General features: G+C 42.2%; 1 protein-coding gene and 1 long non-coding RNA gene across 2 annotated transcripts in view; one reads left to right on the top strand and one right to left on the bottom strand.

The window, feature by feature from the left end:
• The window catches only part of LOC146670845 (uncharacterized), a 372,233-nt gene that overhangs the window by 66,800 nt on the left and 277,987 nt on the right, over positions 1 to 27,446 (top strand). The window lies entirely within an intron of this gene.
• LOC146670848 (carnitine O-palmitoyltransferase 1, liver isoform-like) overlaps positions 1 to 27,446 on the bottom strand; it is a 66,883-nt gene that overhangs the window by 2,460 nt on the left and 36,977 nt on the right. The window contains exons 13-18 of the mRNA XM_085402945.1: positions 25,931 to 26,047; positions 8,430 to 8,594; positions 7,384 to 7,512; positions 6,713 to 6,868; positions 4,739 to 4,852; positions 4,536 to 4,628 (exon numbers count right to left, since the gene is read on the bottom strand). Of these exons, the coding sequence (XP_085259071.1) occupies positions 4,536 to 4,628; positions 4,739 to 4,852; positions 6,713 to 6,868; positions 7,384 to 7,512; positions 8,430 to 8,594; positions 25,931 to 26,047 (774 nt within the window). The remainder of the gene's footprint in view (positions 1 to 4,535; positions 4,629 to 4,738; positions 4,853 to 6,712; positions 6,869 to 7,383; positions 7,513 to 8,429; positions 8,595 to 25,930; positions 26,048 to 27,446) is intronic.

A 27,446-nucleotide genomic window follows, 5' to 3' on the forward strand; every position in this document is an offset into this window, starting at 1 on the left:
AGAAAGCAGACAAACGTGTTATTGGGTACATAAATAAAACCACAGAGAAGGAAGAAAGAACATGGACAGAAGTGAGAAGTCAACCCCTCTTTAGAATGAAGAAGGGATATTTAGCAAGTTTCAAAATAAAAAGAACAAAATGTTTATAGACACTGATCTCATACATTAATTTCAATTTCATTTCAAGGGTCCTTGGGTCCCAGCATTCATGTGGCCCCTTCTTAAAAATCACTAAACCCATTTATACAGTCTTGCCACCAAAACACACATTAAAAGCTCGGGGAAAAGGACACAACGTGTGAGGCATCCGAATGTCCCGAATTCCAGTCTGACTGCACAATGAGTGCGTTCTGCAAAACCAGAGGCTCATCTGAGGAACATTTCGGCCAGGGACCGGACTGACTAACAAAAAGTATGTTATGTGAAGGCCACATGATGAAAAACTGAATAGGCCTTAAAAGGTGCACATTAGTCTCAACTCCATGAACTGGAGGGCATAACAGACTGCTTTAAAACAGGACCGAGTTCTCGTTCCAAAACCCAAGTACTGTCAGAAAATGCTTAAATTTTTCTTGCATAAAGTGAATCAGACGAATCTCAACATTCTCAGAAAAAACAGGAACAAATGTTGTCATTGCTTTTTCCTGTCAGAGGTTGTGTTTTCAGGTTGTCTTGTCTTTCTGTCTGAGAAGACTCAGTCCAGACATTATGTCCTTTAATCAAAAAGACTGATTTCCCGATAAGCCCAGGGAAATCAAGGTTTCTCACTGTATCCTCAACCGGCCCTACCGTCACGTTTGCATCATGCAAACTGAGTATTTTAGGGATCCAAACATTTAATACTATTTAATTCTGTTTTATCAAGATTGTGCGCTTATTGTGAAAACTCCCGCAATAAGTTACCACTGTGAGGCTCGGTTCATCGTCGTGTTTTTGCCCCATTCGAAAAATGTTGATGCTTTTTTTTTTTTTTTTATTACCAGCAAAACAGAAATATTGTTGATATTTTTTTGACTTTTCAAAGGAAACTTCCCAGGGTTTTATTCTTTTGTGAGTTGGGATTCATTTAAACTTAGATAAGAGCCTAAGATACATTTTTTTTGTTCCCAAAACCCCCAAAATTTGAAGGTTTCTTAATTTCAGGTAACCAATTTTGAGCCAGAACTAACATTTAGGTCTGATACGAGTTGTGCCTGTGCTGTGCAAAGGAACCAAGTTGTCTACACTGATGATAAATTACAAAAAAAATAAATAAAATACAGCAACTTAGTGTATATGGAGCTAAATTGATGTCCTTAGTTTGCAGACTGTTCCCCTTTTCTCATCATCAGACACATACTTCACTGGAAATCCGATGCGGTTTTCCTCTGAAAAGGCCTTTCATCTTCTAGACTTTTTTTTGTTGCTGACGACGTCATCAAAGCTTGCTGCACACTTGGAATCAACCCACAGTCACATTAAGTGCGGAAAGATTTGGTATTGAGGCTCAGAATTGCGAGGATCACCAGGTAAAAATCAAATGGCTGTTTTTGGCATTTATTCTGAAATTTAAAAAAAAAAAAAAAAAAAAAAAAAAGATTTTAGATGAATGTGTGTTGACTAAGAAGAGCTGATGATTAAAAAGGAAGTGAAAATGAGCGAAAGCGTACATTCTTCCCTTTCGTGGAACAATGGCCATACCCTGTATATATGACATCATAGCCTGTCTTATGAAATGATTCTGTGAAAATTCAGTGACAACTGTCATTTAAAACCACAAACCCATCCCAAACATGAAAAATCCTCCACCGTTTGTGGTCATGCTGATGTGTGATGTTAACCTTAGTCAAAGTGTTTGTTTACTGTGTAAATACAAGGATGAGAGGTGCACAAGTGTCAAGCTGGCTTCAAGCATGACATTTCAACTACACTCAACAAAAATATAAACGCAACACCTTTGTTACTGCTCCCATTCCCCATGGGATGGACGTAGAGACCTAAAATTCATTCCAGATACACAATATAACCATCCCTCCCAAACAGTGGTCACAAATCAGTCCAAATGTGTGGTAGTGGGCACATCTGCTATATTGAGATAATCCATCCCACCTCACAGGTGTGCCACATCAGGATGCTGATCTGACATCATGAGTAGTGCACAGGTGTACCTCAGACTGCCCACAACAAAAGGCCACCCTGGAATGTGCAGTTTTGTCTCACAGCAAAATGCCACAGATGCCACAAGCAATGAGGGAGCGTGCAATTGGCATGCTGACAGCAGGAATGTCAACCAGATCTGTCGCCCGTGCATTGAATGTTCATTTCTCAACCATAAGCCGTCTCCACAGGCGTTTCAGAGAATATGGCAGCACATCCAACCGGCCTCACAACCGCAGACCTCGTGTAACCACACCAGCCCAGGACCTCCACATCCAGCAGGTTCACCTCCAAGATCGTCTGAGACCAGCCACCCAGACAGCTGCTGGAACAATTGGTTTGCACAACCAAACAATTTCTGCACAAACTGTCAGAAACCGTCTCAGGGACGCTCAACTGCATGCCCGTCGTCCTCATCGGGGTCTTGACCTGACTCCAGCTCGTCGCCGTAACAGACTTGTGTGGGCAAATGCTCACATTCGATGGCGTCTGGCACGTTGGAGAGGTGTGCGCTTCACGGATGAATCATGGTTCACATTGTTCAGGGCAGATGGCAGCTGAGAATGTCCCAGTTCTTGCATGGCCAGCATACTCACCGGACATGTCACCCATTGAGCATGTTCGGGATGTGCTTGACCGGCGTATACGACAGCGTGTACCAGTTCCCACGACTATCCAACAACCTCGCACAGCCATTGAAGTGGAGTGGACCAACATTCCACAGGCCACAATTGACAATCTGATAGACTCCATGCGACGATGTGTTGCACTGCATGAGGCAAATGGTGGTCACACCAGATACTGACCGGTTCTGGGTCCCCAGACCCCCAATAGCGCAAAAAACTGCACATTCCAGGGTGGCCTTTTGTTGTGGGCAGTCTGAGGTACACCTGTGCACTACTCATGATGTCAGATCAGCATCCTGATGTGGCACACCTGTGAGGTGGGATGGATTATCTCATTATAGCAGATGTGCCCACTACCACACATTTGGACTGATTTGTGACCACTGTTTGGGAGGGATGGTTATATTGTGTATCTGGAATGAATTTTAGGTCTCTACGTCCATCTCATGGGGAATGGGAGCAGTAACAAAGGTGTTGCGTTTATATTTTTGTTGAGTGTATTTAAAGGATTGGAAGTCTGAAGGAGGCCATGTTTTTAAAAGTTGGATTCGGTTTTGGCACCATTTAGAGCAGCGGTCCCCAACCCCCGGGCCACGGACCGGCCCGTGAGTTGTTTGGCACCGGGCCGCTAGAGTTGAGGCTCGGGTGTGAAATTTATGGTTTTCATCATTAACTCAGTTTCCCTGGGTCTTTTCCTGTGTTGTAGTTTTTATTTTGAAAGAAATATTTATGCGTTACCATGGTGACCAGAAGAGCATCAAAGGGCAGACAGGAGGACGTTACTCTCACTGTTGTTGGCGCATTTCATTTTATTAGCAGCTTGACAGTGCTAATAAAGTTACTCAATCACACAGTTTTGGTCTTGGTCATATAATTTTATTTTGTTGTATCTGCGACACCTTAAAGGCCAGGCCATGAAAATATTGTCTGACATTAAACCGGTCCGTGGTGCAAAAAAGGTTGGGCACCGCTGACTTTGTGAGAACCAACTTCTAACTTGTACTGTAGGGACTTATCCAAAGGTCCATCTGAGCCAAGGAAAACTAAAAACTAGTCAGCATAAAACCAACACTTTAGGATTGACAGAGCCAAGATAAACATCCTGGCTTTTTGGGTCTGTATGCTGGGTTCACACAGTAAAACATCTTGTTTACAAATGTGTTACATGGGGTGGGACTACAGCTCAGGAGGTAGAGCAGGTCATCTACTGACTGGAAGGTTGGATCCAAGGGAGGAAATACTTCCAATTTAGTGAAGCACCTAACAGGCCAACACCCAGATCTGTTCAAAAAATTCAAGTTAAGCATGTTTCAGTTCAGAGTATGTTGTCCTGAAATGCACATCTCCATTGGGTTTGAGAAAGCTGACACTGCCATTGAGAAGTCAACAAAAATTTCTGCAATGGCTAACACCAAATGCTAATGCTATGCTACCATAAAAGCACTATAACACCAACAGGATACCATGGCAACCATCTTAACATTTCAGCTTGTGTCTTGTCATCAAAGCATGTTGTCAACATTTTAAATAAATGAGCAGCCACCGTGTCAATGTTTTAAAACGACTTAAACTTAAAGTTTAAATATGTTGTTATCAAGAATTCTACTGGTATTGGACACTGGAATACCAGTACTACCATTCTGGGATTTGCGATCTTCTCTTTCCAAGACTGTGCCAAGTTTAAAAGGCTTGAGAATATTGTCTGGTGTAAATGTGATTTCCTACAACAGTGTGTGATGTCTCTGAACTCCAAGACACGGAGACGTTACTTACAGTCTGACTGCAGGAGTATTTGGAAGACACGTGGAAGTTGACCATATCTTCACCCACGATGATGTATGAAACTCCATAACCATCGTCAGCGACCTGACATGACAGTGAAGACACGAGGTTTCGCGTTAACGCCTCACATACCACCCACCTCAAATACATTATCTAGTCTCTTTGTCTTAAAAGATGTAAATGTGCCCACTCACAGGTCCAAAGCCCCCACCAAGCGAGATGAAATCTGGGTGGTTCTTCAGGTCGAACAGATTCATCTGCTGAACTGGAGTCTGACTGGTGGAGAGACGCCAAGGCTCAGACAGAACCTTTAATGAGGGATTGAGTGAGAAAAACATGGGGTGAAGCAGAAGCAGACGTGACCAGCTAGAAGACACCAAATTACACAAAACCTAATTATGATCTTTTGAGTGTCGCTGTGGTTAGCACTGTCGCTGCGGAGCACGAAGGTCCTGAGTTCAATTCCACCATCAGGCCGGGGCCTTTCTGTGTGAGTGCTGAAGATATGCGTAGCCTATTTGAGAGTTTAGAAATGTGTTGGAAGGTAGAATTATTGTAGAGACGCTGCCCTCGATGTAATAAAGGCCTGAGTGTGTCACGAATTTAGGAGTAGATTTCTAGGAGCCCCCCCCCCAGTTTGAACTGAAAGTGAGACAAAGAGAAGTGAATGTTGAGTGGAAATTCCCAGGGGATACCTGGGTGGGAGTCTCAGTGTTTGCAGTTTGTTAACTCTGTTTTGTATGTGCTTTAAAGGAATTTGGTGGGTGAGGACATTACTTTTATGACCCCCAGGAAGTCACAGACATAGACACACACATCCACACTCACGTGTGCACACACAGGTACGCGCATACATTCACTCACATAGACATACGGGTACGCGCGCACACAGGCACTCACGTGCTCGTGCACATAGACAGTGTTACACTGTCGGCTCAAAAGCCGCAACATAAAAAAGGAGATGAATACCAGAGTGTTAGTGAGAAGAGGCTTTATCTTAAAATGGCATAGCAGGTTGGCTCAAATGGCTGGTACCACCGAGGCAAAGACTAGTGAGCTCTCTGGGAAGCTTGCCTCAGGTGTGCTTTTATCCACACCTGACTAGGTGTGGTCAATTAGCACCAGCTGAACACACTGAGCAGATTAGAGGCGGCAGAGGGACGTAACAACAGACACAGTTTGCAGCACACCGTGGGGGTTTTATGATGGGGTCGCTCCTACAAAACTGTGTTTCACAGACAAAGGAGTGAAGATTTTGCAGAGGGACGGCCTGGCAAGTCTTCCCTTCTAGAAGATTGCATGCTTAAATGAAGATGAATAAAGATGAATAAAGTTTTTGTGAAAATGACTACTGAGTCCGGTGCCGTCTCTGGATGCCCGAGGAATAAAAGAACCGAGGTGAATGGTTGTCTGTCGCTATGTGTTAGCCCTGCAAAATGTCCAGGGTGTACCCTGCCCCTCACCCTGTGGTAGCTGGAATAGGCTGCAGCCTGGATGGAAGGACAGCTTTGCATTCTTGACTGATTATATACATCGACTCTTTATTGGATCAATATGGATTGCACAAAGGGAGCCAATAGTCATGTATTCATAATATGTTAGATATGCATCTTTAAAGCAGCTGATCAATGACACACTCCATTTTGTTGTTGCGCTCTTAATTGTTTTATGGTTTGTATTAATAAAACTGAGACAGTGTTAAATTTCTACATTTATATGAGCTCTCCAATCCATCAATAAGACTGTAGGGTCACCGGAAATCCTTTTTCTCTTTACTCAAAGCATGTTGTGTGCAGTATAACTGGAAACTAGAGCCTGAGGACATAACGTCATCAGGACAGTGTTCTGATCTGAAAGCTACATCCACACTTGGGCATATATGGGAGCGTTCACTGGCTTTCACTTTCTTCTGTCCACCTGACATCAGAGTCTTTGGTGTTTGTGTCTTGGTGCAAGTTTGTTTTGTCCAACAAGAATGCTGCTAAAGAAGTGCATGTCCATTTAAATCAATGCAATCTGTTTACATATGAAGACAGTCACGACTTTTCAAAGAGCTGAAACTCATTCGCGTTGGTCCCGTTTAACCTGTTTGGACTTTTAAACCAAACAGTGTATGAATATCAGTACATCTAAATGTAGCCATCCTCTGGAAAAGAGCCAAGGCTTACTTCTTTGAGGAAAGGCGACTCCACTCCCAAGTATTTGGAGACTACGTAAAGGCAGAAGAGATGTCTGTCGATTCCTGCTCCAGTCATAGCCATCCGATAAAGGTTCTGGTGCCTCTCAGAAGCCAGTTGGAAAAGGCGTCTGCATTCCTCCTCTGTCTGTCAAAGCAAACAAACTTCTGTCACGACCAGTCCTGTCCGTACTTAGTAGCACTTATGAACTTACTGCTGTGCTATGTGGGTGGATGTGTACACATGTTGCTCCTGCTGGACGATTTAACACATAATTACCAACAGTTTGATCCACACAGCTTACCAGCTGGATTTCTGTAGACCCACTCCAAGTGTTAAAAGGTGTGTGTGTGTGTAATTGCTGGTGAATACAGTGTAGTGCCCTGCAGTGTGTGTTCTACATACACTGCAGGGCACATTAACTTTCATGTTCACTGCTGCATGCAGAGAGGCGCTATGAACGGTATCCTTTCTGCCATTACCCAACTTATTGACCTTAGGCCTACGGCTGAGGAACTTGAGCAATATTCCAATGTAGTTCTCACTGGTTCACTCAGCTAAGTTTGGACAGGCACCTTGAACACTGGCACTCTGCATTCGTTTTTATTTTTTCAACTTTAAGCTTAAAAAAATGAATAACAAGTATTTTAGTACTTCGGTACCTCTCCACTCTCCAGAGCTGTGATGAAAGCACAGCTCTCGTTGGAGCAGGAGCGCACAGTCTCTGTCCGGCCCTCCCTGAACAGACGGGTCATCGATGCCTCGTAAGTCAGACAAAAGCCACCGCGATCCTGGAAGCAGAAAAGTGAAAGCAGGTGGGGAGAAGTGGTTTGAAGCACTAAAAGCCAAACTGGACATGCTAGCTGATATGTGTGTGCGCTACAGATCTGTTCTGAATGGAGGATTTTTCCACTTTGATAATACAAAAAGAATATTGTGTTTCAATTGAAGAGGGAAAAAAGGGGGCAAAGCTTCCTTTGAAGGCTGGGAGATAACTACTCCAGGGATCAGGAAAGTCAATTTTGATGAAAGTCTACTATTATAAAGAAAATGGTTATTAAGGAGTTACACAGGACTTAAGGAATGAAAAAATCTCCACCTGATAAGCAGATTCACTAACACCATCAACACAAATATCCATCCTTAATGACAGGTCGTCTCATGGGAACACAGGAAGATTGAAAAGTTGCACAAACTGAATACAGGCCTGCAGTTGTGTTTTCTTGGCTTGTAAAGCCAGAGATTAACAAAACAATTCATATACAGGGTGTGTCGAAAAGAATAATCTGATTTCAGAAGGCAAGATATTTTAAAATATGTATTGTAGGGAGCTGTCTGCTCGGTATGTTATTTGTACAAGCTGAGATGTTGTTGCGTTCTTTGAGTATTGTACATAATAACTGTAAATTAAATAATGGTATATTACTGATAAACAACTGTATTTGTGGAGTTTCTAAATCCAAACGGTGTGCAGGATGCCCACCGTCCTTATTTCTTTTTGGTTGATGTTTTTGTTTAATGTTTTACTCCAGTACTGCTACCGGGACTGAATGAATACATCAGTTGTCTTGCGATAGTATTTAAAGGAACAAAATGTCTGTGTGTGCTCGCCACTTCTTTATTTAACTTGACTCTAATCCAGTAGGACTGTTAAAGATTCAGCTGCAGGCTCGGTTTGGAAACTGAGAAGTCTTTCACTATGTGGTACCCTGTAGTATGCCAGTTGTAAGCTGATCTGGATGAAGGCGTCTGGGCTGACTCGGCATTTCTTGATTCGTCCTTTGCCAAACTCTCTGAATGGAAACACGTGACAGTCGACATCATCTGCCAGCGCCTGTGCAACAGCTAGAGAGCTGCTGACCTGAGCCTGAACCTGAAACACAGAGAATCACACTGCAAAATTAGCATTGCGTGTAGAGCAGGGCGATATGGCCAAAAATATTTATCACGATATATATTTGAAAATTTGCGATAACGATATAACCGACGATATAATTGATGCGAGACAAAATACAACTCCACAACATTACTAGCGCAAAAAGACAACCTTCCATTTATTTTCACTTAAACAAGAAGCTGGTTTTTATGTACATTAAAGCTTTATAAAAATGTAACAGTGCAAATGCAAATTCCTTGCTGAAAGTTTAACCCAAAGGCATTTCCAGTAGAAATGGGCTGACATATCCTGAGTATAACCATGTATAATATCCACTGAAGTTAAAAAGAGGTGCTTTGCAACATTAAACTGCAGTGTGCAGTACGTATTTTTCGGACCATAAGGTGCACGGGATTATAAGGCACATTAAGCGAAACAAAGCAGTCAGATAAATCAAACTTTATTAAACTCATTCTTCTTGCTTCCTCCACTTCTGTACCATTGATTCATTAATGTTGAATTCTCTGGCAGCTGATCTATTCCCATGTTGCTGCAGTATATTAATGACTGACCTCGTATTGTGGATGGATTATCTCAGTTGTTCTCCTGACTGAAGTTTGGTCCGTTTACAGCATCCTGCCATGCGATTGCATTTGTCTCTAACCATGAGGAACCTTAACGTTAACTTTTATAAGTGGAAAAGTGTTAGTGTTCGTCCTCCAGCTTCCCTGTTTATGTTATGCTAACATAGCTGTGTCGCTAGCGATCACGTAGCACATCATTATATACCAGCTAGCCCAACTTCAGTAACCCTACAAACGTCACTGCTGTTTAGTTTCCTGTCTTCATTTATGTTGGAAGTGATAGCAGAGCTGTACGTTTGAATTTTTTCAGAAATCTCTCAGTCAGAACATGCTATATCATGCTTAGGTAACTAGCGAAACTAGCGAGCTAACTTCCGCTAGCTTCCTGCTAACTTCTAACTCCGTTAAATGTAATAACTTTTGTTTTCATGGATGCCTGGAAGTTAAACTTCATAGTTACACCTGGTAAAGCAGCAATGCTGATCGTTTTATTAAAGATGAAATAATTTAGACAGTTTTCAACTCTCAGTGATGCTGCAGTGTTGTTTGACCTGAAGTCAAATATACGGAGTTTGGGACCCAGATTACTCCCAGATTTAAGAGCATCTTAGTCCGACAAATACGACAATAACAACGGCCGCTTGCATGTTCTGCAAAAAAATGTGCTTTGTTGTGTATCTGACGGACAAACACCAAACCAGTTCCACATCATGGAAGTTGCACCATTTTTACAAACCAATTCTGGTTCCTCAACAATCGGCCATGTGCGTATGAAAACAAAGGCACTGCGCATGCGCGTTTTACTCCCAATCTATCGCGATATTTCATTTTCCTATCGTTGCCTAACATTATACCGGTATTACCGTGAACGGTATAATATGGCCCAGCCCTAATTGCGTGACAAGATTTTGAGTGAAAGTCAAAAAGCCCCAGATGTTGTCGTGCAAATCAGTTTACAGCTGCCATACAAGGCAACACCCTTTAAAAGAACGCACACATTTGAGCAAAAACCCAGTACAGTCTGGTTTCTTACCAATTCTGTATAGAAAAATTTTTCTCTAGATTACAGTGGTGAAAAGACCACAGCAGATAAAGGTGGAAGCAGTTTTGTGTTTTGTCCATTTCTAGTGAAAGCTAAAGACTGAAGGAGTGAGCAGAGGTCAAACAGAGCCTGTATCCATAACTGTACAAAATGAACAATTCCAAAATTGTTAAGATATTATGAGATATGTCTGAAAGTTCTCAGTCATCCCGGTCATCGTAGACTTCTGTTTGAAAGAGGCACTTACTCTCTTTCCTCCACTTCTGCCAATGTGCACAAACCTGGACTTCCTTTTATGAGGCCACATATAACATCTGTTATTCTAAAATGTGGGCCTGTTGAAATCGGTGCTGATTTTTTTTCAGTGGTTTACCAAAAATTAATACAATACAGTCACAGAAAGAAAAATAACAGTACTTTGTCAGTTTCAGCCTTGTTTATGGTAAATGGTAAATGGCCTGCATTTGTATAGCGCTTTTCTAGTCCCTAAGGACCCCAAAGTGCTTCACACTACATTCAGTCATTCACCCATTCACACACACATTCACACACTGGCGATGGCAAGCTACATTGTAGCCACAGCTGCCCTGGGGCGCACTGACAGAGGCGAGGCTGCCGGACACTGGCGCCACCGGGCCCTCTGACCACCACCAGTAGGCAAACATGGGGTTAGTATCTTGCCCAAGGATATTGGGCATGCAGCCAGGAGGCAGCCTGGGATCGAACCACCGACCTTCTGATTAGTAGCTGACCTGCTCTGCCACCTGAGCTACAGCCACCCCGTTGTTTAAGATTAGTGTGACAGATTGAGATGTACAGTGATATCTGCAGAGTCTTTGACATCAGTTGGTCCAATGTTAACTTCCATCTTTGTCAAAGGAGCTTGCAAAGAAAAGCGTCTGGACTTCTTTAAGTTGCTTGAAGACGTTTCACCTCTCATCCGAGAAGCTTCTTCAGTTCTAAGGTCAAATGGTGGAGAGTCCCAGATATAAACCTAGTGGGAGTATCCCCCCACAGAGGGACAAAAGGACCCCCTGATGATCCTCTAATCGCCTGAGCCAAGGTGGGAAACTGGGCGTGGGTCCCAATCAGCCAGAGTTTCGGGTGTGTTCATTGTGAAACCTGGCCCCACCTTATCATGCGAATTCCTGAGGTCAGATGGCCCAGGATGTGAGTGGGCGTTAAGGCGTCTGGGAAGGGATCTCAAAACTGGATTATAGATGGCAGAGAGTTGGTGTCGTAAACCCCCGCCTCTGTTCAAAGATGGTCGCTCACAGTGGACATAGACATCTTTGTACATTTTCTTCTGTAGATGAATTACAAGACAAAGCAACGCCTACTTGACTCCACAGTGTGCCGAGGTCACTCCACTGTAGCTACAGTCCTATTCCTGTCCTCACCGGATGAATTTATATTCCTATTCAGGTGGAACGTGGGTACTAGCTCACAGTGTGAGATGCTCGAGAATATACTCCGGTGTCCCGTTATATTATAGATAGCAAGGAGTTTATTAAACTTCACCGAAACAATCTTCAAACTTCATTATTTTTAGTTAGCACAGACCTTAAACACTTAAAGCTGTAAGCTAATGATATATAAGAGCAGATGCTGCTGGTGCAATAAGCTGTACGTTTTACGTCCAATGGATGATGATCTGATTAGTCGACTAATCGCAAATATAATCGGTGACTAGTCGACTATCAAAATAATGGTTTGTGGCAGCCCTACAGCCCACACCTACAAACAGTCAGACTCCAACCTCCACCATGGCCAAGACCAGAGAGCTGTCTAAGGACACCAGGGATAAGATTGTACACCTGCACAAGCCTATCTCAAACAGGCAGTAGTTTGGTGAGAAGAGATCGACTGTTGGAGCAATTATTAGAAAATGGAATAAAAACAAGACCACTGACTATTTAAAACAATATCAATACCCATTATCTATGACATACTCCTACATGTTTGTGTAATCCATGTAAACATCTGTCATGCCCTTATCTGCTTTACTTCCTGAAAGAAAAAAAGAAAACAAAATGACTCAACAGAATACAGCACTGTCTCCTTAAAAGTAAATACTGCCAGGAGAGAGAGTCACTCTGGCAGAAGTTTATGTTCCAAGTGCTTCTTGTTGATTTTAATGATGTTGAGGCCAGAAGTTGGAGGACCAAGTGAATGTTGGAAAGAATAAGCAGCAGCCTTTACGCTTCTTTCAGAAACCAAGTCTTTCCTCTTTTTACTGACTGTATGTGTTAAGAGAAGGTCACTTTTATATAGAAGCAATTTAAAAACAAACAAACAAGAAAAACCATGGCTAAGTACACAGGCCACTTAGAGCTTTTCAGAGTGCTTCACATTAAAAGGTTCATTAACAAACACACGACACACACTCATCTGTGGATGCACAGACATAAACGTTTCCGATATTTTGGTTTACAAGGTTACAAGACTCAGCTCACAGCTAGGGCTGGGCCATATCATACCGTTCACGGTAATACGGTGTAATGTTGGGCAACGATAAGAAAATGAAATATCGCGATAGAACATGGGTAAAACACGCATGTGCAGTGCCTTTGTTTTCATACGCACATGGCGGAAAAAGCATTTCGGCGACGGAGAATGTGAAGGGCGAAAGCAGATCGTTGAATGAAACCAGAACTGGTTTGTAAAAATGCTGCAGCTTCAGTGGTGTGGAACTGGTTCAGCTTTCGTCCGTCAGATACACAACAAAGCACTATTTTTGGTAGCGCATGCTAGCGGGCCGTCGTTATTACCGTGTTGTTTGGAAAATACGGCACACTTAAAATCAATCCTTTGAGTTTTCTGAAAATCGACAGAGCCCCTTATAATCCCGTGTGCCTTATGTATGAACTCTGGTTGTGTTTACTGACCTCGAAATGATTTCATGTACACGGCGCTCGAAAATCTGTCAAATGTTTCAGTACGACTTTGCTAAGCTACGAAGCCGCACCGCTTGATGGATTGTCGGAGCATTACAGTGATACGTACTGTGCTTCAACATAATATTCCCGTATTGTGTGTGTATAACCTCTTTTTAAGTTTTGTGGATATTATACATGGTTATGCTGAGGATGTGTCGGACAGTTTCTACTGGAAATGCCTTTTGGTTAAACTGTCAGCGAGGAATTTGCACTGTTACATGTTTATATAACTTTAATGCAGATAAAAAACAGCTGCTTGTTTAAGTGAAAATACACTGATGGGTTTTTTTTGCACTAATAAAGTTGTGGAGTTGTAAAGTATTTTGTCTAGTATCAATTATGTCATCAGTTATATGGTTATCGCAAATTTTCAAATGTATATCGTGATAAATACTTTTGGTCATATCGCCCTGCTCTACTCACTACGCAGATATGTCTGTACATGGAAAGAGTACGCTTGAGTGGGTAATCAACCTCATCCACACAGGCAAGATCACGGAAAATCAATTTCCAATGTGCAATTCAAACATGGCAAACAAACAGCTGGTGTATACTCTAATTGACAGTTAAGACTGAATACTCATTTGTATTACTTGTAATACTTACTTCTCTAGGAATCAATAACCAGGATATAACCAGGACAAGCAGGATGCACACGCACACACACACACACACACACACACGTGCGCACACACACACACACACACGTGCGCACACACACACACACACGTGCGCACACACACACACACACGTGCGCACACACACACACACACGTGCGCACACACACACACACACAGGATTTCATTTTATCACTGAATACATTTCAGGATTGATGAGACAGGCTACCAGTTTGGATGACAGCCTCACCACAGTGCTGCTGTTTGAGCTCCAGTTCTGCTCATTTCTAGTGGAAACCATCCAACAAACCCATATGGAAAAGATATATATAAATCTTATAAAGTTTGTATCTGTCTTGTGTGAAACTTGTATGAAAAGCATATAAGAGTGAAAACAGATATAAGATCCCTTGAAAAATTATATAATGAAACTTGTATGTTTTGGATACTTACTAAAACAATGTATGAAAGTAATGCGAAAGTGGCCACTTTCATGAGTAATCTCATATAAGTTTTTACTATTTCTTTTCTGTATGGGAACCAACATTAGCTGACACTAAAAACAAAAATTAAACAAATAAAATAAAAATGTGAGCATAAGTACAGAGTCCTGTTGCCTGCGCCAACAACAATTTAATGACACAGTTGTGGACTATTTAAACTGTCTGAATGAAATGCATTCAAAGCACAGTGGCTTGGACCTTCCAAGCCACAGCGAGATGCAGAGTTAGCCAAGACCCAAAGCACAAACATATGTACACACTCATGCAAAAAGAGAGATTTGACACGACTGAGGTTGAATGATTTGGAGAAGAGAGAGAGAAGGAAAAAAAGGAGACTAAAGGAGATTAAAAACACTCCTCCACTCCTTACAGATGCCCGCCCACTGAGTCAGTGATAACACAAATCGAATCCAAAACTGGGGAGATCGAAACTGTAAGAGCGGGGGATATTCCAGTGACTTAATACAAGAAAATAACAACATGAAAACACCGAATTCTGTCATCATTTGTTGGATCTTTCATGGAAAGACTGCGTTATCAAGAAAGCATGCTCCCTGTCCTCTGTACTTTCACCCAGCACATGAAATGTCCCACCAGAGACAAAACTTTGGACCTATGGTATACCCTGTAATTAAGTAATCTGCCGTGTTCAGTTGAGTTCTCACCCTACTGACTTGGATATTGTGGGAATGTTTAGCTTATTTTAGAGTTTAGGAAAGTGTTAGAAGGATATAGAATTAGTGTAAAGACACTGACGCTGCCCTGGATGTAAAAAAAGGCCTGAGTGTGTCATAAGCTTAGGAGTAGATTTCTCGGAGACCCTGCCCCAGTTGAACTGTGAAAGTGAGACAAAGAGAGGTTAATGTTGAGTGGAAATTCCTCAGGGCATGCCTGGGTGGGAGTCTCAAAGTTTGTAACTAAATAACTTTGGTTTGGAAGGGAGATGGACTTTTATGACCCTCAGGAAGGCGCGTACATAGAGATATACGCACATAGTGCTTTAACTGTTACGCCCACACATCCACACGCACACTCACACTCACCTGCACTCACATACACACAGGTACGCGCATACACTCACTCACGTGCTCATGCACATAGACACAGACACAGAGTTTGCAGCACACCGTGGGGGTTTTATGATGGGGTCGCTCCTACAAAACTGTTTCACAGACAAAGGAGTGATTTTGATTTTGCAGAGGGACGGCCTGGCAAGTCTTCCCTTCTAGAAGATGCATTGTTAGAGTGAATTGTTAAATGTTTGTCATTTTTATGTTTACCATTTGTACATTGTTTTAAGGAATTCTTTCTGTCCTCCCCTCCCCAGATTCTTAAGATTCTGGGAGGGGGGCGGTAGTGTTTTTTATCACAGGAGCATCCTCGTGAAGGTCTGTTTGATGTTGGTAAACTTCCTCCCCTTTGTATGGCTTCACTGTGTTATCTAGGGTGAACCATCTAGGGTGTGGGGGAGACTACCCCCTTTATGACCAAGGATGTTCCTCCTGCTTTTACACACACACACACACACACACACACACACTGCTTTGTCTTAGAACCAAGGGGGCGTGGCTTTGTTCTGACGTGTTTTGTGTGAACTGTCTCTCAATAAAAGGCAGCAGGAGGAGGTCAGATCTGGAGGTCATTTTCGTGGTGGACACAGACGAGGCCTCATTGCGCAAATAATCGATCGATCGACTGTCTTGTTTTCTTCATGATGAATAAGTCTCTAGAATTAGCGGGGCTTGTAGAAACACAGACCCAACATGCATGCTTAAATGAAGATGAATAAAGATGAATAAAGTTTTTGTGAAAATGACTACTGAGTCCGGTGCATCTCTGGAGGCCCGAGGAATAAAAAAGAACCGGGGTAAAACTGATTTCCCAACAGTTTATGAGCAGATGTTTTATAGCGAATGAGAACGCAGGAAGCCCGATAAGGGGCAGGTCTTGGGAAGTGTTAAATTTCTACCTACTCCCAAAGCTTTCACTAAAACTGACACTGCAGACTGCACCAAGTTATGAATTATCCATCATCAAAAACCAACTCATGACCACTATACTTTTCATATCCAAAACGAAACCAAAATTCCAGGCAAAGGCTCAAATATTATGTACAAGCTGCCGCTACCACAGAAAAACACACTTTAAGTTGTCTAGGCTGGTGGTATTGTGTTGTGAAAGGGAGATGAAGAAAATCCCCGCCCGTTTCCTCACGCTTATTTGGCTTCAGTGGGATTTTTCCATTATAGGAAAACACCTCAGTCCCCAGAATGAGAGCATGAGTGTTCTTGACAAACATTTCCACTAACCAATACAAATACAGAAAACCAATTAGACATGTACTGTACCATACAAACGTGACACATTCCTCACCACTGTATTTTTAATCTTTTCCTCCCTTTGTCTAGTTGACTGTGCACTTTGTGGATGAATGAATAAGATTCAACCTGCAATCAGAGCATTTCTCAAAAGACAAAACAAAAAAAACAACCAAAAAAGTTAAAAACTTTAAAAATAAAATGAACGAATAACATCTGTCTACACCCTTAATCACCAAGAAGAACAACTTTTAGCCAATCTAGTCAGCTGTCCTTATCCCTTGCCTCTGAGCTTTGTGCACGTGAGCACATGTAGGTGTGGCACTAAATGATTAACACGTCTTCCATAAAACACTGGACCCTCTTGTGCTGCAGTCTATTCTAGTGCACAATCAACAGATTTTATGCACTAAACGGGAAGACGCCACTGCAGAACTAATAACACTAATGTGTCACTAATATCACACTAATGTTATGAGTAGACAAAAGACCCACAGACTCGCATTAATGTTTCAAAAACAACTGCGCATTGTGTGACATCGGTTAGAGCTACCGTATTTTTTGGACCATAAGGCACACCGGCTTATAAGGCACATTAAGCGTCTCTCTCTCTCTCTCTCTCTCTCTCTCTCTCTCTCTCTCTCTCTCGCAAGCCCTGGTCACATGACCTTAGGGACCTGCTGGGAATGTATGGATGCAAAAGTTCACTTATATATGTTGGTGCTTGTCTATGCAGAGCCCTGAAAGTCAAGGTCAAAACCTTAAACTGGATCCTGAATTTAACGGGGAGCCAGTGTAGCTGAATCAGCAGGGGTGTGACATGGGAGGACTTGGAGGACTTGGTCAGAAGCTTTGCAGCAGCGTTCTGAACAACTTGCAGACGCTCCAAATAGGCTTTACATAAACAAGTAAACAAAGAATTACAATAATCCAGACGAGATGAAACAAATGCATGAATGACAATTTCTAATTCGGAGCAATGGGACTCAGCTTAGCAATGTTTCTCAAGTGATAAAAACAGGAGCGAACCAAAGATTTTACATGAGGATCCAAAGTCAGAGCTGAGTCAATACTAACACCAAGGCTCCTGATAGACGGTTTGGCAAATGTAGCAAGTGGACCCAAGTTTTCCATAACACAAGGTAAATGGTAGGGGTGCAACGATATTCGTATCGATATTGAACCGTTCGATACAGTGCTTTCGGTTCGGTACGCATATGTATCGAACAATACAACATTTGTAATTTATTTTATCAACTTTCCTTCTGACGATGCTGTCTGTGCTGAGCGCTCAGTGAATCTGCGTTCGACTACTCCGCCTAGGCTGCACTGTCGAGCACAGATTCACTGAGCGCTCAACACAGACAGCATCGTCAGAAGGAAGAGCGCAGGGCAAGCTAGCAAGACAGAAGTTAAGCTCTCCTTGCAACATGGACCTCCCCCACCCTCATTCAGATCTGGCGTTTGGAATTATTTTGGTTTTCATGTGACGTATGACCCTGAAGGTAAGCGCGTCATGGACTAAAGTAAAACAGTATGTTGGATGTGCCACGCAATGCTCAATTACATGGGTGGGAACTAGTGTGTTAGCGCAGTTAGCTCGTTAACGTGTTGGCCGTCTAGCCCCATGCACGGAGCGATCGGCGGTAGCTCGTTAACGGAGATTTGCCGTGTTGTGGCGTTAAGGTCATTTCAACGAGATTAACCTGAAAGCACTAGTGGGAACACAACGAATATGACTGCACATTTATGCTGACATCATCCTAGTGCAAAGACAAGTGGAAGCAGACAAAAACAACAACAAGCATGCTACTAACTTTAGCCGAGTCATTTAGACAGCTGTTAGCACATGATTCTCCTTATGCTGCTGAGAATATAGCCCAGAAGAAGCGGATAGTATAGCTTTTATTTTGGAAAGAGACATTTCTCTGTAATAAACTCTCTTTTCCAAAGATGAGTGATTCCTCAATCAGATACAGGGCTTGCAATATCGCTAGCCCGACGTCCCGGGGCTAGCGATTTTTTTCAGTCGGGCTACCAAAATCTATCTCTGCCCTGCCCGTCGGGCTATTGTAGGAAGGAAAAATATATGTCAATGCTTTTGCATTCTTTCGGAAATGTAGCTGGGTAATTATGTCATTGGCATCGGTGAGCCACTGTCAATATGTGACATATTGAAATCGCGTTTGAATTTGCGCTTGTTTTTTTGCTTTCACTTTGCAATCGTGCGAACTGTGTATAGAGAGCGACAGCACTGATCTGTGAGTGATGATAATTTGTGCACCAATTCCTCTGACATCGTCTTATTAATCGTTAGCTTACTATGCAAACATGACAAGTGAAATTTCCCGCAGCTTAAACATGTGAGAGGTTGATCGCGCAGAGAATCGCTGAGCTTATGTGAGTGTGTGTGTAAAAGCAGCAGGATTTATATTTGACTACGATGACCTGGATGACTGAGAACCTTCACAGACAGATATATATTTTAGTTCTGCTGAGCCAAATAAGACAGGTCAGGGTGAAGAAGCGACAGCCAAAGAAAAGCTTACCACAAAACGGAGAAATTATGACAAATCAGACTATAAGGCAAAAAGAAAGTGCAGCTTTATGGTTTCATGGACAAAAGAATTTCTGTGGCTGCGATATGATGAGCTAAATAACCAGGGCTGCACATAAGTGGTCCGCAGGTGCGCATTCGCTGTCAAAATAAAAAAACACGCACAAGGGTTAGGGTTAAATTTAAAAACTGCACCTTTGAGTTAAAATATATATTTATAATTTTAATAAATGACAAATTAAAAAGGCATGAACATTTTTTTGTATCGAAAAAATATCGAACCGAACCGTGAATTTTGTGTATCGTTGCACCCCTAGTAAATGGTCTGCATTTGTATAGCGCTTTTCTAGTCCCTAAGGACCCCAAAGCGCTTTACACTACATTCAGTCATTCACCCATTCACACACTGGTGATGGCAGCTACATTGTAGCCACAGCTGCCCTGTTGAAGAAAGTTTCCAGTAGGGCTGCACAATTAATCGTTAGAAAATCGCAACCTCGACTCATACTTATGTGCGATCTCATTTCCAAATGACAACGATTTAAAAAAAAAAAAAAAAAAAAAGATGACGATTGTACCGCATCTTGATCCGGGACATAAGCTGCATGAAAACAAGCGCTCACTCTTCCTGCTCAACAAATGACAAGGGCGGAGCCTTATACCTCGTGATACAGAAGTCAGCTGGCAGGGAAAAACAACGGCGAGCACGTGAGAGATGACGAAGCTGTAAAGGCCAAGAAAGTGACAGGAGAAAATCCGTCCCGGTCAACCACCCAAACATCAATAACGGGAACCTTATACAGCGCTTCCCTATACCCGTCGAACTCCCGCAGGCACAAAGACATTACGGAGGCTATCACTTATCACCTGACCAAAGATATGGCTCCCATCAACACTGTGCAAAACGAGGGATTTAGGAAAATGATCAACACCCTAGACAAACGCTACACAGTGCCGTCCCGCAACTATTTTTCTATTGTTGCACTACCTGCTCTATACACGCAGCGTCGAGCAACGGTGGAGACGGAATTTCAAGCAGTACAACATTTTGCAGAAACCACAATACGTGAGACATTTGTTGTTTTTATGTTTATTTATTGTTTTTATGTTCAGTCTCAACTGTTACGAAGTTGATGTGCAGTTAATAAGTGCAATAAATATTTATACTGGAAAAGAAAATCGTGAGAGAATCGTGATCTCAATTCTAAGCCAAAAAAATCGTGATTCTCATTTTATGCAAAATCGTGCAGCCCTAGTTTCCAGCCATCCAACCTCTAATGGAGTCTATGCACTTATGCAAAATCTGTAGCTTGGAAACATCATGGGGCTTAAAGGAGATATATAACTGAATATCACCTGCATAGCAGTGATACAAAATGTCCTTAAAAGTGCTCAATAAGTGTTGAAGAGGAAGTAAATACAGTAAGAGCAATAAAGGCCCCAAAACTGAACCTTGTGGCACACCATAGGCAAGAAAAGTGTACTTAGAGGTAGCCACAGAAAAGGATCGTTCATGCAAATAGGATTCAAACCAGTCCAAAGCAGCCCGATATACCCACCCAGTGTCTCAGCCGATCTAGCAGAATATGATGGTCCACAGTATCAAAGGCGGAGGTCAGGTCCAACATCAACAGAACGGAGCATTCTCCTGCATCTCATCTCATCAAAATGTCGTTGGAGACTCTAAGAAGTGTAGTTTCAGTAGAGTGAGCTCTACGAAAGCCAGATTGGAATTTATCCAGAATGCTGTATTCATCTAGAACAGCTATAAGCTGCTTAGCCACAACCTTTTCTAAAATCTTAGCAATGAACGGTAATTTTGAAATCGGTCTTTAGCTACTAAGAAGAGAAGCATCAAGCTTAGGGTTTTTAACAGTGGGTGAATGACAGCATTCTTACAATAAACAGGGACCTGACCAGAAACCAGTGAGGTATTGATAATTGTAAACACACGGACCGATAGACTGAAGGACATTTTTAAACACAGATCCAGGTAAAATATCAAGAGAGCAGGAGGATGCTTTCATTGAATTAACTAACTTGACCAGCTCTGGTAAGGACGCAGGTAAAAATCTTTCTAAAATTACAGGCCTAGCTTGAGTTGGAGCAGACAAGAGAGACACAGAAGGAGAGATACTGTTCCTCACGTTACTGACTTTTTCAACGAAGAAAGAAAGAAATTTTTCACAATCTTCATTTGATGAAACTGGGACAGCACGTGGAGCAGGAGCAACAATATCACTAACGGTGTTGATTAGTACCTTAGGGTTACCTCTGCTCTTAGACACTAAGTCTGAGAAATAGGCCGCCCTCGCATCTCGAACTGAAGTGTTAAAAGAGACTAAAAGGTCCTTTAAATGAAGGAGATGGACATGCAAACGCGTTTTCCTCCATAAACGCTCAACCTTACGGCAGCAACGCTTTAAGAAGTGAATGCTGTCATTTAACCAGGGAGACGACTTTGAAACCGGAGCTAGTCTAACTTTGACAGGACAAACATTGTCTAAAATACAAAGACAATGATTATTAAAAAGATTTGTTAAAAAATGAACATCGTTATAAGGAGATAAAACTAAATTAAAGGCATCGGAAAATTTAACAGCAGTAGAGGAATTTAAGATGCGAGAGCTAACCACACGTCGAATAGGAGAGAAGGACAGATGAAAAGACAGGTTAAAAAGAAAACAACGATGGTCCGAAATAAAATGTCCTCAGTACAAATAAAATCAATGTTTAAACCTAAAGTAAAAACAAGGTCCAGTGTGTGTCCTTTGGTGTGTGTGGGACCAGACACATGCTGAGTAAAATGAAAAGAATCCATGACGCTGAGGAAACCTCTGGCAAAGAGGTCGGAGTCATCATCAACGCTAGGGGTGCAACGATATTCGTATCGATATTGAACCGTTCGATACAGTGCTTTCGGTTCGGTATGCATATGTATCGAACAATACAAAATTTTTAATTTATTTTATCAACTTTCCTTCTGACGATGCTGTCTGTGTTGAGCGCTCAGTGAATCTGCGTTCGACTACTCCGCCTAGGGTCGACAGTGCAGCCTAGGCGGAGTAGTCGAACGCAGATCCACTGAGCGCTCAACACAGACAGCATCGTCAGAAGGAAGAGCGCAGGGCACCTCCCCCACTCTCATTCAGATCTGGCGTTTGGAATTATTTTGGTTTTCATGTGACGTATGACCCTGAAGGTAAGCGAGTCATGGACTAAAGTAAAACAGTATGTTGGATGTGCCATGCAATGCTCAATTACATGGGTGGGAGCTAGTGTGTTAGCGCAGTTAGCTCGTTAACGTGTTGGCCGTCTAGCCCCATGCACGGGGCGATCGGCGGTAGCTCGTTAACGGAGATTTGCCGTGTTGTGGCGTTAAGGTCATTTCAACGAGATTAACCTGAAAGCACTAGTGGGAACACAACGAATATGACTGCACATTTACGCCGACATCATCCTAGTGCAAAGACAAAAACAACAAGCATGCTACTAACTTTAGCCGAGTCATTTAGACAGCTGTTAGCACATGATTCTCCTTATGCTGCTGAGAATATAGCCCAGAAGAAGCGGATAGTATAGCTTTTATTTTGGAAAGAGCCATTTCTCTGTAATAAACTCTCTTTTCCAAAGATGAGTGATTCCTCAATCAGATACAGGGCTCGCAATATCGCTAGCCCGACGTCCCGGGGCTAGCGATTTTTCCAGTCGGGCTACCAAAATCTATCTCTTCCCTGCCCGTCGGGCTATTGTAGGAAGGAAAAATATATGTCAATGCTTTTGCATTCTTTCGGAAATGTAGCTGGGTAATTATGTCATTGGCATCGGTGAGCCACTGTCAATATGTGACATATTGAAATCGCGTTTGAATTTGCGCTCGTTTTTTGCTTTCACTTTGCAATCGTGCGAACTGTGTATAGAGAGCGACAGCACTGATCTGTGAGTGATGATAATTTGTGCACCAATTCCTCTGACATCGTCTTATTAATCGTTAGCTTACTATGCAAACATGACAAGTGAAATCTCCCGCAGCTTAAACATGTGAGAGGTTGATCGCAGAGAATCGCTGAGCTTATGTAAGTGCGTGTGTAAAAGCAGCAGGATTTATATTTGACTACGATGACCTGGATGACTGAGAACCTTCACAGACAGATATATATTTTAGTTCTGCTGAGCCAAATAAGACCGGTCAGGGTGAAGAAGTGACAGCCAAAGAAAAGCTTACCACAAAACGGAGAAGTTATGACAAATCAGACTATAAGGCAAAAAGAAAGTGCAGCTTTATGGTTTCATGGACAAAAGAATTTCTGTGGCTGCAATATGACGAGCTAAATAACCAGGGCTGCACATAAGTGGTCCGCAGGTGCGCATTCGCTGTCAAAATAAAAAACACGCACAAGGGTTAGGGTTAAATTTAAAAACTGCACTTTTGAGTTAAAATATATATTTATAATTTTAATAAATGACAAATTAAAAAGGCATGAACATTTTTTTTGTATCGAAAAAATATCGAACCGTGACACCAAAGTATCGAACCGAACCGTGAATTTTGTGTATCGTTGCACCCCTAATCAACGCGTATATTAAAATCCCCGACTATAACCAGTCTGGACAGCTTCGAAGTCGAGGATAAAAAGTCACTGAACTCCTTTAAAAACATACCGTTTAGGCCAGGTGGACGATGCACTACAGCGCAGTAGAACAGTCGCTCCTTATACTGTAGATTTTTCTATAAGAAGACAATCTGACTTAGTTGAAAGTCAGGTTAAGCAAGACCTACTTAGAGTTTACAGAAGTCTTCAGGAAGAGGTTCTTATCCATGTCTGTGTGTGATTTTTAAGACATGCAGATAACACAGTAACTATTATCTCAATGAGTATAAAATGGAATTACTACTGTTTAAACATCAAATTGGTTGCTGGGAAAGGATAAGACCTGTTACATCATGCTTTCATTTTACTGCGATGTTTTCAGTTCCTTTTAACCTGCAGTAGTTTTGAGGACTAATTATTTTGTGCGTCCTAATTTCCATCCGTGGCAGCACTTTGTACACTAAAAATAAATAATAGGATGCAGTTTCATGCACCTCCTGCTATTGAATAATGCGCTGGGCTTGCTCTGTCAGGATGTCAGTGGGTGGGGGAGACATTGTGGAATAAAATATAGGTCAGCTTTTCTCCAACAGAAGATTTATGTGTTGCTCATGAACGTAGTCACTGCTGCAGTCCCAAAGTGGAGCCACAGGTCTTACAGAAGAAGGCTTAATGGCGTCTGAAATCCTTCAATTGTTTCCGCTTCCGCTGACAACAATTGACATTGTCATAGCTGTGAGTGTTGCCACGGCCCACAATATCTTTTACTTTATTCAAACACTTGCAAAGGCAGAGGGAGCAGTACAGAAACACTGTTTTAATGCTAGCATGGAGAAACTTGAACAAAGTTCATAAAAACAAAAAAGAAAACCAGAGTGAAAACAGCTCAAGGAAAGAGGGCAGCAGAGTTGTTCGATACTTCGCGACCCTTGAGCCCTCACTGCTGAATTGCACCTGCCTTCCTCCCACCCTGTTGACAGCATTTAGCACCATGACAAGTATCATTTTGAGCTAAAAAGCTTCTGCTGTGGACGTAACCTCACAGCTTAGACGGTTTGGGAGTGAGACCGGAACTCTTTCTCAAAATGCAAAGTGACAGTTGAACTGGAAACGAACCCATGCTAACACAATTATTAGCATATCAGTAGAATAGAGTAGTTAGGTTTGTGGTTGAAACCTCAAACTGTTCCTGTGTGAAGTTTGCCTGCTCTCCCTGATGACCTGACTGGAAAGCAGTAGGAAATCTCCCAGTTCAATTATAACTCGCTTCAGTGACAGTGAAAGTTATAGTTTAGAATAGTTTCACTCAAGTCCTGATGAGGAAGATGGGGTCATTAATTGCACCATCGGTTAATGTTGTGGGATAGAATTAAAATTCACCCCTCAAACTGCTGAGCTGGTCTTATACTCTGACAGTGCTCTCGCTGTCAGCCAAGGGCTCAGTCACGCAGGCCTAGAGACTGGTTAACCACCACCTGTTAATCTGACTGCAAGTGAAAAAAAAGAACGGAACATGATCAAGAAATGCCAAAGCCAACCCAGGACTGTTCCAAATGGAAAGACATTCAATTTCATAGAAACCATCTATGTCCACTGTGAACGACCATCTTTGAACAGAGGCGCTGGCTTACGACACCAACTGTGTCTCTATAATCCAGTTTCGAGATCATTTCCCAGACGCCTTTATGCCCACTCACACCCTGGGCCTTTTGACTTCAGGAAATCATATGATGGGGTGCGGCTAGGTTTCACAGTGAGCTCACCCGAAACCCTGGCTGACTGTGACCTACACCTCTTTTCACACCTTGACTTGTGCGATAAGGTAGAGGATCAACGGGGGGTTTATGACCCTCTTGGGGAGACACTCCACCATTTGACCCTAAAACTGAAAGCTTCTCAGATAAGAGGTGAAACGTCTTCAAGTAACTTCAAGAAGTTCAGATGCCTTTTTTTCCAAGCTCCTTAGACTATGATCACCTGCATGACGGAGAACCTTCACAGACTAAACAGTGAGACTTAAATCACATCTGATGTACATCAGACTAGAGTCTGTAAGGGCAAGATGGTCTAACATGGTGTCAAGACTACATGCATACATCGTATATACACACGAGATTCCAGCGAGTTACTTTGCCCTATCTTGAGACAAGTGAGGGCACACATCTTGCCCAGCATTCCTACCTCTGCCGGGATGTTCCAGACAAGTCTCTGAGGTTGGGGTAGAGAAGGCTCCACATCACCTTTACAGTGGCCGTCCTCGGTGTAGCCTAGCTGGAAGGCATCTGTGGCCAGCGTGTACTGGAGGAAAAAATAATAGTGAAGGAAAAGATTATTGAGACTTAGTATGAGAGTTAGCACAGCCATACTTGCAAAAATGTACCCCATTATAAAAGGGGAAAAAAGGTTTTTTTTAATGGACGACACAAAAATACAAGAGAGCTGATGAGTGCTTGAAAACTCAGCATAAGCATTTTTTAAGTTGCTGCTAATGCACTTGATTAACTGATTATCTACAATTGTTAACATTAAATGTTACATTTCATGACAGCCCAATTACAAAAAGACGGAACTAATTTTTGGAAAAGTTGCCAGGACGAAGTCTGTTCTCTCTAAAGAGCAGAGTTAGGTTTGCAACACTGCATCAAACAAACCACAAAAACTGTGACAAGCTGGACTTATTAAGCCAGAATCAACAGCGCAACATTTGGAAACCTTTTATAGACAGGAAACTACAGAAAGTCTAGAGTTTTTGGATTTTCAGACTAAACCAGATAACAATGGTAAGACCCTTGTGCATAATTCAGGCTAGCTGGCAACATCAAAGCTTAACAAATGAACTCAAGGATCGAATATTTCTTTATCACTGGCCAAAAGAAGAAGCTACTTAAAGTAGAATATTTAAAATGAGCTCAGACAAACATGATGCATTCATGTGTATGTGATATACACATGAATGCACTCTATTCTTTTCAGCTGCCCGGATCATTGGCTGCAGCTAACCCTCTCTATTCCAGCACACCAACCGCCTGCACGTCCTCCTTTCACTACATCCATGAAGCTCCTCTGAGGTCCTCCTCTTCTCCTCCTGACTGGCAGCTCCATATTTAACATCCTATATTCAATGTTCCCTCTAATTTTTCATGTGTGTGAGCGAACACACAAACTCCCTGAGCGTCCCTTGGACCACTGTGAGCGACAGCAGACGTGTGCACTGTGGTCACGCCAGCATCCAAGTTACATGTTTATTAAAATAATCAAATTACAGCATTTACATTTATGTTAGACGACTTTTAATTAACTGCTTTAGCCCACTTACAATGAAAATGAAAATAAATCTTCTTCATGACCTGTGTAGCATGTTAACACTATTGGAAGTAAAAATTACTTGAACTCCAATTTTGAAAACATTACCTAAAAATGCAGCCAAGGCGTTTTTTTAAACAAACATTTCAAACTATTTACAGAACAATCAGCTGTTCTGCATCAAATCTGATGCCAGATTTGATCCAGATTTGATTCCTGTCCACTATGAGATGAAGGAGAACATCAGCCTGATACCTGCAGGCCTGACAGCAGCAGATGTATCACTGCTGTAACACCTGTAACACTCAGCAGTCGCCTCATTGTTCTGACACACAACAACACTATTGACTACACTACACACTCACTACACACTCACTACACAAGATTTGTACTA

The sequence above is a fragment of the Rhamphochromis longiceps genome, linkage group LG4 (assembly GCF_057381845.1).
Source record: "Rhamphochromis longiceps isolate RC_006_pf linkage group LG4, R_longiceps_female_GT1.1, whole genome shotgun sequence".
In the NCBI taxonomy this organism is placed as follows: Eukaryota; Metazoa; Chordata; class Actinopteri; order Cichliformes; family Cichlidae; genus Rhamphochromis; species Rhamphochromis longiceps.